The 16337-nt window shown below is 45.9% G+C and overlaps 1 protein-coding gene across 1 annotated transcript in view; it reads left to right on the plus strand.

Moving 5' to 3' along the window:
* Positions 1-13210: 13210 nt before the first annotated feature.
* The window catches only part of LOC147097629 (volume-regulated anion channel subunit LRRC8A-like), a 28352-nt gene continuing 25225 nt past the window's right edge, over positions 13211-16337 (plus strand). The window contains exon 1 of the mRNA XM_085971607.1: positions 13211-13348. Within this exon, the coding sequence (XP_085827733.1) occupies positions 13211-13348 (138 nt within the window). The remainder of the gene's footprint in view (positions 13349-16337) is intronic.

A 16337-nucleotide genomic window follows, 5' to 3' on the forward strand; every position in this document is an offset into this window, starting at 1 on the left:
GAGATGCTGTCGAAGAAACCTTGGTGAGTTACTGCAGTGCATCTTGTAGATGGTACACACTGCAGCCACGGTACGCTGTGGAGGGAGTGAATGTTTATGGTGGTGGAAGGGATGCCAATCAAGCGGGCTGCTTTGTCTTGGATGGTGTCGAGCTTTTTGAGTGTTGTTGGAGCTGCACTCATTCAGGCAAGTGGAGAGTATTCCATCACACTCCTGACCTGTGCCTTGTAGATGGTTTGAAAGGCTTTGGGGAGTCAGGAGGTGAGACACTTCCCACAGAATATCCAGCCTCTGACCTGCTCTTGTTGCCACAGTATTTATGTGGCCGGTCCAGTTAAGTTTCTGGTCAATGGTGACCCCCAGGTTATTGATGGTGGGAGATTTGGCGATGGTAATGCTGTTGAATGTCAAGGGGCGGTAGTTAGACGCTTGCTTGTTTGAGATAGTCATTGCCTGGCACTTGTGTGGCGTGAATGTTACCTGCCACTTATCAGCCCGAATGTTACCTGCCACTTATCAGTCCAAGCCTGATTGTCGTCCAGGTCTTGTTGCATGTGGGCATAGATGCTTCATTATCTGAGGAGTTGTGAATGGCACTGAACACTGTGCAGTCATCAGCGAACATCCCCACTTCTGACCTTATGATGGAGGGAAGGCCATAGATGAAGCAGCTGAAGATGGTTGGGCCTAGGACACTGCCCTGAGGAACTCCTGTGGGCTCCAACCACCACAACCATCTTTCTTTGTGCTAGGTATGACTCCAGTCAGTGGAGAGTTTTCCCCCCCACCCCGATTCCCAATGACTTCAGTTTTCTTAGGGCTCCTTGGTGCCACACTCGGTCAAATGCTGTCTTGATGTCAAGGGCAGTCACTCTCACTTCACCTCTGGAATTCAGCTCTTTTGTCCATGTTTGGTCCAAGGCTGTAATAAGGTCTGGAGCTGAGTGGTCCTGGCGGAATCCAACCTGGGCATCAGTGAGCAGGTTATTGGTGAGTATGTTCTGTTTGATAGCACTGTCAACGACACCCTCCATCACTTTGCTGATGATTGAGAGTAGATTGATGGGGCGGATTGGATTTGTCCTGTTTTTTGTGGACAGGACATACCTGGGCAGTTTTACACATTGTCGGATAGATGCCAGTGTTATAGCTGTGCTGGAACAGCTTGGCTAGAGGCGCGGCTAGTTCTGGAGCACAAGTCTTCAGCACGACAGCTGGAATGTTGTCGGGGCTCACAGCCTTTGCTGTATCCAGTGCGCTCAGCTGTTCCCTGATATCACGTGGAGTGAACTGAATTGGCTGCAGACTAGCTTCTGTGGTGGTGGGGACCTCAGGAGGAGGCCGATATGGATCATCCACTCGGCACTTCTGGCAGAAGATGTTTGCAAACACTTCAGCTGGGCTTCACCATCATTGAGGATGGGGATATTCATGGAGCCTCCTCCTCCCGTTAGTTGTCCAGTGGTCCACCACCATTCACGACTGGATGTGGCAGGACTGCAGAGCTTTGATCTGATCCGTTGATTGTGGGATTGCTTAGCCCTGTCTATAGCATGCTGCTTCCGCTTTTTAGCATGCATGTGGTCCTGTGTTGCAGCTTCCCCAGGCTGGCACTGTGTTTTTAGGTACGCCTGGTGCTGCTCCTGGCATGCTCTTCTATACTCCTTATTGAACCAAGGTTGGTCCCCTGGCTTGATGGTAATGGTAGAGTGAGGGATATGCCGGGCCATGTGGTTACAGATTGTGGTGGAATTCAATTCTGGTGCTGCTGATGGCCCACAGCGCCTCATGGATGCCCAGTTTTGAGCTGCTAGATCTGTTCTGAATCTATCCCATTTTGCACGGTGGTAGTGCCACACAACATGATGGAGGGTGTCCTCAGTGTGAAGTCGGGACTTTGTCTCCACAATGATTGTGCGGTGGTCACTGCTACCAATGCTGTCACGGACAGATGCATCTGCAGCAGGTAGATTGGTGAGGACGAGGTCAAGTAGGTTGTTTCCTCGCGTTGGTTCTCCTACCACCTGTCGCAGGCCCAGAGTGGTAGCTATGTCCTTCAGGACTCGGCCAGCTCAGTCAGTAGTGGTGCTACCTGTCGTGTATTGATTGCGAGTTTGACACCAGTCAATACGGTAATGTAATGTGCGAGTTTAACACCAGTTAATACGGTAATGTAATGTGCATTGCATTGTGGGAATTACCCGGGAAAGCAGCAGTCAGCCATTTTACAAATAAAGTAAAGATCACAGTTATAAGCCTGTCTGCCTGATTCTATGCTTTAATGCGTTCATACAACATTGGCGACGAGGATAACGAACAGGAATCATTTTAAATAGGTAGATGCCCAAGTTTTAGTTAGCTAGGATGGAGAAGACCGGCATTCAAAATTTTGCATGCTTCGCCGAGCCAGCCACGTTGGGTCCAAGATGGACGAGGTGGTTAACATCTTTTGAGCTTCATGCCGACGGCAAAGGACTCATTATCGACGATACCTCTACAGCTGCCACAAAGCAGAGGAGAAGAGCTCTACTTCTACACCTAGCAGGACCAGATGTCCAGGATATCTTTTCAACTCTACCGGACACAGGAGAGCCAGCAGACTACACGGCGGCGGTAAGTGCTTTGAATCACTACTTCGTGCCCCAGGTCAACGCAGCATTTGCTAGACAGACTTTTCATAAGTTGTCCCAGAAGGCAGGTGAGACTGTGCAACAATTTGCTACTCGCTTGCGGCAGGCTGCTAAAGACTGTGCTTTTGGGGGGGGATGCGGATAATCAAATAAGAGACGCTATCCTGAGTAGGTGCATGTCAGCCTATGTGCGGAGGAAATTGCTAGAGGAAGGGCATGGTCTAACGCTCACCCGCACATTACAATTGGCCTCACAATGTGAAAACGTCGAGGAGCAGATGTCAGCCATGTCATGTACAGAGAAGGTGGAGACAGATACTGTTCGTCGTGTTACACAGAAAAGAGGGTATTATGCGAAAAGCTCGACAGAGAAACCAAAGGGAAATGGCGATAGGAACAAAAGGAAATGTTACAGATGTGGACACATAGACCACATGGGCAGAGATCCGAAATGCCCAGCACGCGGACAGACGTGTCATAAGTGCAAGGGAAAGGATCATTTCTCCAAAGAATGCCGCACAAAGGGTACAAAGAAACAGTGTGAACAATGACTTTGCATTTGCTGTTACTAGAAATAACGTGACAGAGAGACTTACCTTTTGTGTGGGGGGAGTAAACCTGAGAATGTTAATTGATTTGGGTGCAACTAATAATGTGATAGATGAGAATATATGGGAAGGATTAAAGTCAGAACACATTAAGTGTCAGTCACATGTCCCTAAGACAGAGAGAAAGTTATTCTCTTACGCTTCTAGCCGACCACTGTCAGTTAAAGATGTATTCACATGTGGGATTACAATAGGTAAGAGAACTGAGCAGGCGGAGTTCATTGTGGTTAAAGGTCATGGAGAGCCGTTGCTAGGAAGGGAGACAGCCATGAAACTGGGAGTTTTAAAAATAAGCGCAGATGTCTCAGCTGTGGTAGATGTAAGACAGCTACTAGAACAGCGGTATCCAAAGGTGTTCCAGGGAGTAGGAAGGCTGAACACAAAACAGATCAGTTTGTATATCGACCCACAAGTGAAGCCTGTGGCCCAGCCACTCAGGCGTATACCATTCAACTTAAGGGGGGCAGTAGAGGCCAAAATAAAACAATTGAGGGACATGGACATTATCGAACCTGTAACTGGTCCCACCCCATGGGTAAATACTGTGGTTATTGTACCAAAAGCGGATAAGGATGTAAGGTTATGCCTAGACCTGAGATGAGCAAACCAGGCAATAGTGAGGGAACGATATCCAATCCCCACCGTTGATGAGATACTTCAAGGTATGTGTTGTGTCGGTACCTTTCTACCTAGACACAATTTAGGACTCAGAACTCAGAGATTCAAACATGAAGTGCTTTATTGGAAGGAAAGGAAGTTCTGGCAAGTTCCGGACAAAGAGAGCTAAACTTAACCGAGGGAATACCCAACCATTTATCTCCTGTGACAGCGCCACCACAGGTGGGAGGAGAACACACAATACATAACATTTCCTCCCCTCTTAAATGGAAGGTCCACATTATTCCTCAATAGGTAAGTTACTTTCAATACACTCAACTAACCTAGGGTAGAGGTAGACTGCCTCAAACCCTGACTTTACCCTGGGGTTTATTCTGCCCCAGTCTTGTGGGTAAGTCACTAAGCCTACAGATCCAAACGTCTTGGAGGCCGCCGCTCTCTGACAGGATACCGGCGGTCATTGCTGGCTTCCACAGCAGTAGGCATTGACACAGGCCTGGATAGAGAAGGTGCCTGTGTCAGTTGAAAGGAGTTTGCACATGTGGAACAGTCTCTTTGACTTCCTGTGTTGGAGAAGAGCACTGTGGCAAAGGATGCTGGTTTGCGGTATCATTCAGAAACAGTTCAGGCCAACCAGCCGTTGGAGCCTCTGTGGCTGTCTCTGCTCCTAGCAACAGTTGATCTGTGTGTCTTCTCCAGACGACGTCCTCAGCAGTCTCAACCGTGTAAGACACAGGGCCCGTCTGCGCGATCACCGTAGCAGGAACCCATTTCGGTCCAGTGTTGTAGTTTCGAGCAAGGATGTGCTCTCCCGGATGAAACCGTCTCTCCTTGGCTCTTTTCTCTCTCTTTTCAACTTGAGCTTGTTGTTGACGATGGACAACCTGCTCTGCCCTTGGAGGTTTGAGTAAGTCAAAACTTGTCCGCAACTGCCTCTTCATCATGAGCGAAGCGGGGGAAGTTTTGGTTGTGGCATGCGGCTCGTTCCTGTAGGACAACAGGAAGCTGTTCAGACGTTGGTGGATTGAGCCCTGACCTTGCGATGCCTTCAAGGCGTGCTTCAAAGTTTGCATGAACCTTTCTGCTTGGCCGTTAGTAGAGGGATGATAGGGCGCAGACCTGATGTGTTGGACACCATTCACATGCAGGAAGGTTGCAAACTCCTGTGATACAAATTGTGGACCATTGTCACTTACGAGTTGTTCCGGTGAGCCATAACGGCTGAACATCTCACCAAGTTTCTCAATTGTTTTCTCTGCCGTGGTAGACCTCATCACAGCGACCTCCGGCCACTTGCTACGAGCGTCCACAACCACCATAAACATCTTCCCTTCGAAAGGACCGGCGAAGTCCACATGTACTCGCTGCCACACTTCTGCAGGCCAATCCCAGGGGTGTAGGGTTGCCAGCTGTGGAACATTCCGGACCCTTTGACATGGGGAACATGTTTTGGCTTTCTCCTCAATATTCCCATCGAGACCTGGCCACCAGAAGTAGCTTCTTGCCATTTCCTTCATCCGAACCATCCCACTGTGGCCTGTATGAAGTTGTTGCAGTATAGGTTCCCTCAGAGGTGGCGAAATGATGACACGTCGTCCCCAAAGAAGTCAACCTGCCTGGACGGAGAGCTCATTTCTTTTTGAAACGTAAGGTTTCAAACTAGGAGAATCTCCTATAGCTCTCCCTCGAATGACATCATCCATTACCTCAGACAGGACTGGATCGTTGCGGGTGTACCTTTGCACCTGAACTGCAGTGACAGGTGCTCCCTCCACTTGTCTAAAGTAGAAGATGTCTATCTGACGAGGCTCTGGGGGAGTAACAGGCAAGGGTAGCCTCGAGAGACCGTCTGCGTTGCCGTGCAAGTCTGATTTGCGATATTTGATGTCGTATGTGTGTCCTGACAACAGTAAAGCCCACCTTTGCATCCTGCTTGCAGCGAGAGACGGAATTCCGGTGTGGGGCCTGAAGATTGAAGTCAGTGGACGGTGGTCTGTCAGGAGTGTGAACCTTCTCCCAAACAGGTACTGATGAAATTTTCGAATTCCAAAAACGATTCCCAAGGCTTCGCGCTCGATCTGCGCATAGTTACTCTCGGCCTTGTTCAAGGTGCGTGATGCGAAGGCGATAGGTTTCTCTTCACCCGAAGGCATGATGTGGGATATGACTGCTCCCACACCATATGGTGATGCATCACATGCTAGCTGCACGGGTAGCTTTGGGTCGAAGTGTGTCAGGACCTCCGAATTCAGCAATGCTTTCTTTGCTTGGGCGAAAGCTTCGTTGCACAGTTCAGTCCATTTCCATGTTTTGCCTTGACATAGCAACTGATGTAACGGCTTCAGCAATGTTGCTAAGTCTGGAATAAACTTCCCATAGTAGTTAAGTAGCCCCAGAAATGAACGTAACTGGCTCACACTCTGGGGTGCTGGGGCCTCCACTATCGCCTTGACCTTTGGCGGCGCCTTATGCAGGCCAGTAGCGTCAATCACATGCCCCAGGTACTCAACTGAAGACTGAAAGAATTCACATTTGTCTTTACGAACTCTGAGTCCGTACTCTTTCAGTCGTTGTAGTGTCGCATCCAAGTTCAGAAGATGATCCTCCTCATTTGTCCCAGTGACAAGGATGTCGTCCAGGTAGCACTGGACTCCTGGCAGTCCACTCAAAATCTGATCCATTTCCCTTTGGAATAGAGCAGGGGCCGACGTAATTCCAAACGGAAGGCGGCAGTACCTGTATAGCCCCTTGTGTGTCACAATTGTCAGCAGCTCCTTTGATTTGTCATCGACATGCATTTGTAGATAAGCCTGGCATAAGTCTATTTTGCTGAACTTTTGCCCTCCGGCCAGGCCCGTAAAAAGATCATCAATGAGGGGAAGAGGGTACTGTTCCACAGACAGCACCGGGTTAATAGTCACTTTAAAATCCCCGCAGATTCGAACAGATCCATCCTTTTTCAGGACAGGAACAATGGGTGTGGCCCATTTGCTCACGCTCACAGGCTCCAGGACTCCATTCTCAACTAAGGCCTCCAAGTTAGCCTCAACTTTTGGCCGAATTGCATAGGGTACAGGTCGGGCTTTGTGAAACTTCGGCTTGCTGTCAGGTTTAATGTCCAGTCTCACGCTGATCTTTTTCATGCTCCCAAGTTCCCCATTGAAGAGTTCTGCATGTTTGTTTAACACTGCAGTCAGACCTGACTCCCCTTTTGACATCATGCGGACTGCAGGCCAGTCCAGCGTGATTTTCTCCAGCCACGCACGTCCCAGTAGCGATGGGTAATTTCCCTTTACCACATATAGTGGCAGTTTTGCAGTCTGTCCGTTCAATTTAACTGTCACCTCAATGATGCCTCTCATGGCCACAGGTTCGCCGGTATACGTCTTTAGCACAATGTTTGTCGGCTGAAGGGTAAGATGCTTTAGCATTTTGTTGTAGACAGTGTCTGAAACAAGGGACACAGCCGCGCCTGTGTCCACCTCCATCCACACTGATTGTCCCTCCACCAGTGGTGACACCCAGTAGCCATTTGAACCACCTGCAACCGTCAGTATATGCACCTCTTCCTCCTCAGAGGTGTCGCTCCCCTCTGTTTTGCTTGTTCCATCATACTGCACTGAATGAACACTCTTTTTCCTCTCTTGTCCAAATACAGACATTTTGCTTCCATGCTTCCCAGCTCTGTCTGTTCTTTTTTTACCTCTACAGGCGCGTTCAATGTGACCCTTTTTGCCACAATTTCTGCATTCCAGCTCCATACACCAGCAGTCATTAGCGTGATGGCCCGTTTTCCCACAACGGTAACATGTGCCGTTCCGCGCACCTTTAGGCTCAGACGACACCTTGTGAACTCTCCCTGTTGAACTCAACTGGTGAGCCTCCTATTCCGCCATGACACTAACTTCAATGGCCTTTTCAAGAGTAAGGTTGTCCTCAGTAAGAAGGCGCTTCAGTGTGGCTGCATTTTGCAGACCACACACAAGTCTGTCTCTAATGGTGTCATTCAGCACCTCCTTGAACTGGCAGTGTTCCGACAACCTTTTTAAAGCAGCAATAAACATCGTCACTGATTCCCCCTCCTCTTGATTCCGTTTGTGAAATCTAAATCTCTCAGCAATAACCAGAGGTTTTGGTGAAAAATGTGCTCCAAGAATTTCCACTAGTTGCTTATATGTTTTAGTTCCTGGCTTATCTGGCTGCACGAGGCTGCGAAGTAAATTGAAAGTCTTCGGCCCGATTACACTCAAAAAGGTAGGCACGACCTTTTCATTTGCCACCGCATTCGCCAATACAAAATAGTCAAAACGTTCCGTATATGCGCTCCATTGCTCCACATTTTCATCAAAATCACCGATGTTTCCTAATATAGTAGCCATCTCACGTTTCAAATTAAATTTTCTGTTTACTCACTGCACCCGTAACGTACGCAGATTCATCCGCTCCTCGTTGCCACTTGTTGTGTCGGTACCTTTCTACCTAGACACAATTTAGGACTCGGAACTCAGAGATTCAAACATGAAGTGCTTTATTGGAAGGAAAGGAAGTTCTGGCAAGTTCCGAACAAAGAGAGCTAAACTTAACCGAGAGAATACCCAACCATTTATCTCCTGTGACAGCGCCACCACAGGTGGGAGGAGAACACACAATAGAACACACAATACATAACAGTATGAATGGCTCGATGGTGTTTAGTAAGCTAGACTTGAAATGGGGTTATCACCAGCTAGAACTGACCCCTGAGTCACGAGAAATCACAACGTTTGCAGTACATAACGGAGTATACAGGTACAAGAGGCTGATATTCGGTGTATCTTCAGCTAGTGAGCAATATCAGCATGAGATAGCTGATGCCTTAGCTGGAATAGAAGGTGTTGAAAACATCTCAGACAACATTATCGTGCATGCACACGACCAGGAAACGCACGACAGACGCCTGCACGCTGTCATGACCAGACTAATGGAAAGTGGACTGACACTAAACTCAGAGAAGTGTCAATTCAACATGGACCGATTGATTTTCATGGGAATCCTGTTGTCTGAAAAGGGCATCGGACCAACAGCAGAGAGAGTGCGAGCGGTGGCAGAAGCTCGGGAACCAGAGAATGCTACAGAGGTGAGGAGTTTCTTGGGACTCGTTGGGTACAGTAACAGATTCATCCCGCAGTTTGCAACGCTATCAGAGCCACTGTGATGCCTGACGAGAAAAGACACACCATTTAAATTTGGATCACAACAGAGACAGTCATTCAGTGCACTCAAGGAAGAGTTGGCCAGAGCCGGCACTTTAGGATATTTTGATAAGGACGCACCAACCAAGGTGATAGCAGATGCCAGTCCTGTCGGTTTAGGCGCAGTACTAGTTCAGGGCCAACAGGGCCAAGAGGTGCCAATATGCTATGTAAGTCGTAGTTTAACAGACTGTGAGAGGGAATACTCTCAAACAGAGAGAGAGGCCTTAGCTCTTGTATGGGCTTGTGAGAGGCTGCATCCATACGTGTATGGCCGAAAATTTAACTTGGAAACTGACCATAAGCCATTACAAATGATATATGGCCCACACTCTAAACCCTGTGCCCGTATAGAGAGATGGGTACTTAGATTACAGCCGTACGATTTTAAGGTGATACACATTCCAGGCAAGCAAAACATTGCAGACCCACTGTCACGATTGCTGGGGGAGACAGCAAAACAGGAGAGACATTCTCATGGCTCAGATGAATACGTGAGATTTGTAGCTGTGAGTGCGACACCAAAAGCACTCACTACTACAGAGGTGGAGGAAGCCTCTGCTACCGACCCAGAGCTGATTGAGGTACGGAAGGCAATCACAAACGGACATTTTGAGAACTGTAAAGCTTATGCAGCAATTGCAAATGAGCTGTGCGTAGTGGGGTACCTAGTTCTTCGGGGAACACGCATCGTGCTACCCACAGTGTTACACGCACGAGCCCTGGTGTTAGCACATGAAGGACACTTGGGAATAGTTGGAACAAAGCAACATCTCAGAACCAAGGTTTGGTGGCCTGGCATGGACAAGGCAGCTGAAAAACACTGTAAAGCATGCCACGGCTGTCAGATAGTAGCCAGACCCGACCCACCTGAACCGTTGAGACCAACACCATTACCGGAGGGCCCCTGGCAGGATGTAGCTATAGACTTACTGGGACCCTTGCCATCCAACCACTCCATTCTTGTGGTAGTTGATTACTATAGTCACTACTATGAATACGACATCATGACCTCCACAACAACAGAGAAGGTTATTGATAGTTTAGAGTCAATCTTCAGCTGTCATGGTTTGCCAATCACCTGCAAATCTGATAATGGTCCCCAATTCAGATCTGAATTATTCAAAGTACTGTGAAAACAACGGGATCAAACACCTGAAGACGACAGCAAAATGGGCTCAGGCTAACGGAGAAGTCGAGCGCCAGAATGCATCGCTGATGAAGAGAATCAGAATTGCTCAGTCGGACTAGATTGGAAACGTGAACTTAGAAAATATGTGACTGTGTACAGGAGCATTGACCATGCCACGACAGGAAAGAGCCCGGCAGAGCTGCTCTTTAAACGGAAAATGAGAGGAAAGCTGCCAGACATCACAGAGTCGTCTGCAGACATGGAAGTATGTGACCGGGACGCAGAACAAAAAGGCAAGTCCAAACTGTACGCAGATGAACAGCGGAGAACACAATACTCAGAGGTGGAAGTTGGCGACACGGTGCTGGTACGGCAGGACAAAGTGGACAAGTTCACCACTCCTTTTAATGCCACACCCCACAAAGTTTTGAGTAAAACAGGGAGTCAAGTAGTAGTGGAATCTCCAGAAGGAGCACGCTACTCGAGAAACACTACGTTTGTGAAGAAATACAGAACCAATGGACCAAAGGAGACACTCCATGAGCAGGAGGAAACACAAGGGACTGAGGACAGTATAGTAGACCCTGACACACATACCACTGTGACACAGGCAATACCCACTGACATCAACATGTCAGACATACCCAATACAGCCAGACCTCAAAGGGTTAAAAGAAAACCCTAAAGACTGTCTGATTATGTCACAACATAAACTGTGCGAGAACTGCATGGGTGATGTTAAATGTTTAAACCTGGTAAGACACAAGTTTGTAAAAAGTTTATAAATCAACTAAGTTATGCAGTGTTATTGTAAGCAACTGTTTGTAAACTGCAAGTTTGTTTCCAAGGAAAAGGGGGATGTCGTGTATTGATTGCGAGTTTGACACCAGTCAATACGGTAATGTAATGTGCATTGCATTATGGGAATTACCCGGGAAAGCAGCAGTCAGCCATTTTAGAGAATAAAGTAAAGATCACAGTTATAAGCCTGTCTGCCTGATTCTATGCTTTAATGCGTTCATACAACACTACCGAGCCACTCTTGCCTTGTAACAGAGTAGCATATTTAATTACCCTTTGTCTCACAGGACCAAGCGACAATGGGCTAAAAACTACAAAAAGAATACATACCTACCTGATGGTGGCCCTCCTGTGTAAGCTTACAGTCTGATGCTGTGAGCAGGAGGGCAGCGTAATAGCCCACGGATCCCAGGGGCGCAGTCTGTGCGGAAGCGTACCTGGGATCACGTGGGCCTGGTCCTCCAATCAAAAAACAGATTGTCTTTCACTCATTTAAATGACTACATCACTTCATTACTACAGCCTTTAAGATACATACAGATCTAGCTTTTATCGTGGGAATCCAATTCATTACTCATAATTCCCACTTCTAAACAAATACTGTGTGCTGTGCAAAAAGTTATGAAATGTAAATGTTGTTTTAAAAAACCTGCAGCTTTAACATATACTAGAATTGCTTCTCATTAAAGCTTTTAATGTTCCTGAATGTCATTTATTTAGGGGAAAAAAGCATTTCGGGTATCCCCTTACACTGTGGAAACAGGCCCTATGCCTGTTTCCACCAGCCATAAAATTTTCGTACGTAATTGCTGGGCAGTTGGGGGGGCAACTAGCCCAACTCTGCACCGGCAATTAGGTTTTCGGTGGCGGAGCGGATGGCCTGTCGATGCGTACGTTGACAGACCACAAGTTCGGGATTTAGCGCATGCGGAAATCTCGAACTTGCGGTGGATTTCAAAGGCGGTATGACGGTGTACTCTGAGAGTACGCCATCATACCCATCGCAAAATCCGGGCCAATGCCTTCAACATACTTGGCAACAGACCGTAATATATATTCTCTACAGCTTGCATAAATAGTTCGCACTACTCAAATTTAACCCTGTATGCGCTGTGACCAGCAAGAGAAAAATCTGAAATAATTCTTCATGCACAAAAATGCTTTTATTTTTGTTCATTAAATTCAGAGGTATGGCTTTTTGGGGCATTTTGCTGTAGAAGGGATATTTTCAAACATCAGTTGATTCCTGTTGTAGTAAAATAACAATTCTATGATTCTATGAATACATGCTGGTGGATTTATGTGAAGAAGATATTGCGTTATCTTATGGTTGAGTTTATGCAGTGAGTAGCTAAGCTATGCAGACCACTAAGCTCACAGGTTCGATATCAATTCTGTGCTGTTGTAGGAATGGCTAGATTCCTAACTAAAGGACTGAGATCGAGTCAGTCTATTAAACAAACGATGTTTAATACTAATAAACAGAGTTTAACACTAAATCATAGGAAAGCTGGATAACAGGTCTGTACTGGTTGCTAGCTCCACGAGGACTGACTAGGGCTCCTCCCTGGTCGGACGTCATGATGTCATCTCATTTTTCCGCCACTGGAGGATCACGTGATCAACGTGATGACGTCATCGCGTTGGGTCTCAATCTTAAAGGGACCACGCTATGTACATGCGATAATATGAACAGAGATACAGATTCATTCTGTAGCTAACAATTAGTTAAAGATAATTATGTACATAAGATCAGAGTCCCCTTGGTGGCTCTGCCACACTGTTACCATATCTCAGCTGGGGCAGCAGTTTGAGCATTAGAATTAACTTGAGTAAGTGAAGGAGAAAGCCATCCAATGTTCCTGCTCTTAATCATTGTCCAGTGAACCCTGCTAGAAGTGCACATGTGTGGGGGTCAGCTGAGGGCAGGATCAGGCTCAGCCGTGATGTCCTGTGCAGTTGGAAAGTCTGGCAATGCTCAAATGTCGAGGTTCACACTTGGAAAAAGATATTAGAATGGCAACTGGTGCTTTTCAAACTGTACCCAAGCCAGGAATTCAGGAGGAGAGAAAAGTGGCGAGGAAGAAGCAAAGGCATGTTCCAATAAATGGGACCGTGTCACTTCCGTTGCCGACCCAGTTAGCCTGAACTTGGGGGTTTTGTAACACGTTATCTTTTCTTCTTAGCAGGATGATTCCAGTGACAGAACTATCGTATTTTGGGGAACAAGACCCAGCATTCAAAATCCTGAAGCCTTGGTGGGACGTGTTTGCTGAGTATCTGACCCTTCTAATGGTTTTGGTGTCAATGTTTGGAGGAGCACTGCAGGTAAAAAGAGGGGGAAAAGCCTTTACCGCGATAGAACATAATTAAGCTATATTGTTGAACAACCTCTTGCAACCTGTTAGGGTCACTAATGCATTAGTATCTGTTGTACCGACTGACAAAAGTCCCCTTAGTCATTAGTTTTTAAAATATGGCATTTTGGAAGGGAAGTGATAAGGATTGGTATAAGAATTATCCCGTTTCCCCCACAATTTTCTATCTTCCTCTCCTGAAGGAGTTGAATCATACTTGGGCATTATTCTGCCCTTGCAGCGCGTTCCTATGCAGAGCTAGACAGGTAGCTAACAACTTGATATCTTCCCATAAAAATCACAAGGCTTGACTTTTCTTGTAAACTTTACTGAAAGATTCTTATTGTGAAACTGAAATACAATACAGAAGTGGAAGCATACATTAGTACACAAGCACATAACTGATATGCATACACAAACTTAGGTAAGCATGAGCAACACAGTACTTTTGGCATGTAACTTACCAAAACACGTGAAAACACAGCTTACTGTGAATATACATTTAGCAAACTGAAAGGCATTCTCTTACATTCACTTTAAATTAGCCCTGTACATAGTGCATCAAAATACAGCTATAAGCTAACGAGCTAGATACAGAGAGCGAGCAATTCACGGCTAGCTGTGTAGGTTTGCTTACAGAGAAAGGTTACAAAACTAAACATTTTCTGCAAAATATAGTGTACACTAATCATCTATAACATTCTCAAGTACTTACAGACAAATAGTGTCCAAGGCCGAAACGTAACAGGAAAATAACTTCCAACACCATGTGTCGAGCTGCATGTCTTGTGATATACAGCAATTTACTTTACAGCACTTTATTTACTGCGCTTTACTGCACTTGCTAGGTACCAAATATCCACTAGGTGGCGGCACACAATGGGAATCGACCCAAATTAATTAAACCCCTGAATTAACTTGAAAACTAACATAAATTCCTAAAGGAAGGCAGCACAGGCATGGTTCCAAGGGTACCCTTGTAGCTACCATTCCTTAAGCAATGAATATTATTAGTCTATTCTATTGTGTAGGGAGGTTTATCACAGCTGACCCCAATCCTACCATCCAGCGGCGGTCTCTGGTCTTAGGTAAGTGGTGCATGTTCCTACAGGGAGAAAGTGTGCACTTGGCTGAACAACAAAAAAATGAGTAAACAGGGTGTATGGCTGAGTCATACAGAGTGAGAAGGTTTGGTCCCAGTTCTGAGCTGACTTCACTGATCTCACCAATTTGCCTCAGTGTCCCTGGGCCACAGATGAGGGAAGTTGGCTCCCACTCCGAATTGCAATCCAGTGATCCCTATTGAGGACTGAGGAGTCCATGTGTGTGCAGTTCCTTGGGTGAGGACAGGATCAGGCTTGACTTTGATTCTCCAATTGACACTTATTCTACTGCCGTACACTGTTCAGCTTCATATATGAAGGGTTAATTCTGCAAGTTCTGGATTTTTGGAGACACAATGCATAGAATTGTAATGCACAATGTCACAGCGTGATAATACTTGATTTTGCACAATCCACTGGTTGAGTTCCTGATCTCAGTCATGGTGAAGTCCTAAGTGGGGCTTAAAGAAAGAAAGAACTTATATTTATATAGCACCTTATCATGTCTTCAGGATGTTTCAAAACACATTTAAAATCAACGGAATTACTTTAAATTAAGTATAGCCACTGTTGTCATGTAGGCAAAAGTCACATCCAATTTGCATACTGAAAAGTCCTACAATAACAATTTGCATTTATATAGTACCTTTTAATGTAGAAAAGGTTGTTTCACAGAAGGAAACATTATAAAAAAGGAATGGACGTCAACTCGTGGTGGGAGATTTAGGAGAAGTGACCAGAGACTTGGTTGAAAAGATAGGTTCTAAACTGATGCTTAAAGATGGGGAGAAAATAAGAAAGGTTTCCAAAGAGCAGGACTGAAGATTCTGCCACCACTGGTGGGGCAAAGGGACAAATAGCAAACAAGATAAATTACTAGTTAATCTCTTTTTGAATCAGCGAAATGGGCAGTACATCAGAAAAATTCCCTGCTCCTTTTCAAATAATGCCATGGATTACATAGGATATACAGCACAGAAACAGGCCATTCGGCCCAAACAGTCCATGCCGACATTTATGCTCCACTCGAGCCTCCTCCCGTCTTTCCTCATCTAACTCTATCAACATAACCCTCTATTCCCTTCTCCCTCATATGCTTATCCATCCTCCCCTTAACTGCATCTACACTATTTGTCTCAATTACTCCCTGTGGTAGCCTCACCACCCTCTGGGCAAAGAAGTTTCTTCTGAATTCCCGATTTGATTTCTTGGTGACTATCTTATATTGACGGCCTCTAGTTATGCTCTTCCCCATAAGTGGAAACACTCTCACTGGATCTATTCTATCAAAGCCTTTCATAATTTTAAAGACCTCTATTAGGTCACCACTCAGCCTACTTTTTTCAAGCGAAAAGAGAGCCAGCTTGTTCATCCTTTCCTGATAGGTATACCCTCGCATTTCTGGTATCATCCTTGTAAATCTTCTCTGCACCCTCTCCAGTGCCTCTATATCCTTTTTATAATATGGTGACCAGAACTGTACGCAGTACTCCAAGGTTCAACACAAGTTTAGCATAACCGTACTACATTTCAATTCTATCCCTCTAGAAATAAATCCTAGTGCTTGGTTTGCTTTTTTTTATGGCCTTGTTAACCTGTGTCGCTACTTTTAGTGATTTATGTATTTGTACTTTGCGATCCTTTTGCTCCTCTATCACACCCAGACTCACATCCTCCAAGTAATAAGTGACCTCCCTATTCTTCCTACCAAAATGTAATACCTCACATTTATCTGTGTTGAAATTAATTTGCCCATTCTGCAAGTTTATTAATGTCCTCCTGTAATTTGTTGCAATCCTCCTCAGTAATGACTATCCCCCCTCAATTTGGTGTAACCCACAAATTTAGAAATTGTGT

Source organism: Somniosus microcephalus, chromosome 31 (genome assembly GCF_052327205.1).
Source record: "Somniosus microcephalus isolate GS21.2 chromosome 31, FLI_Smic_1.0, whole genome shotgun sequence".
In the NCBI taxonomy this organism is placed as follows: domain Eukaryota; kingdom Metazoa; phylum Chordata; class Chondrichthyes; order Squaliformes; family Somniosidae; genus Somniosus; species Somniosus microcephalus.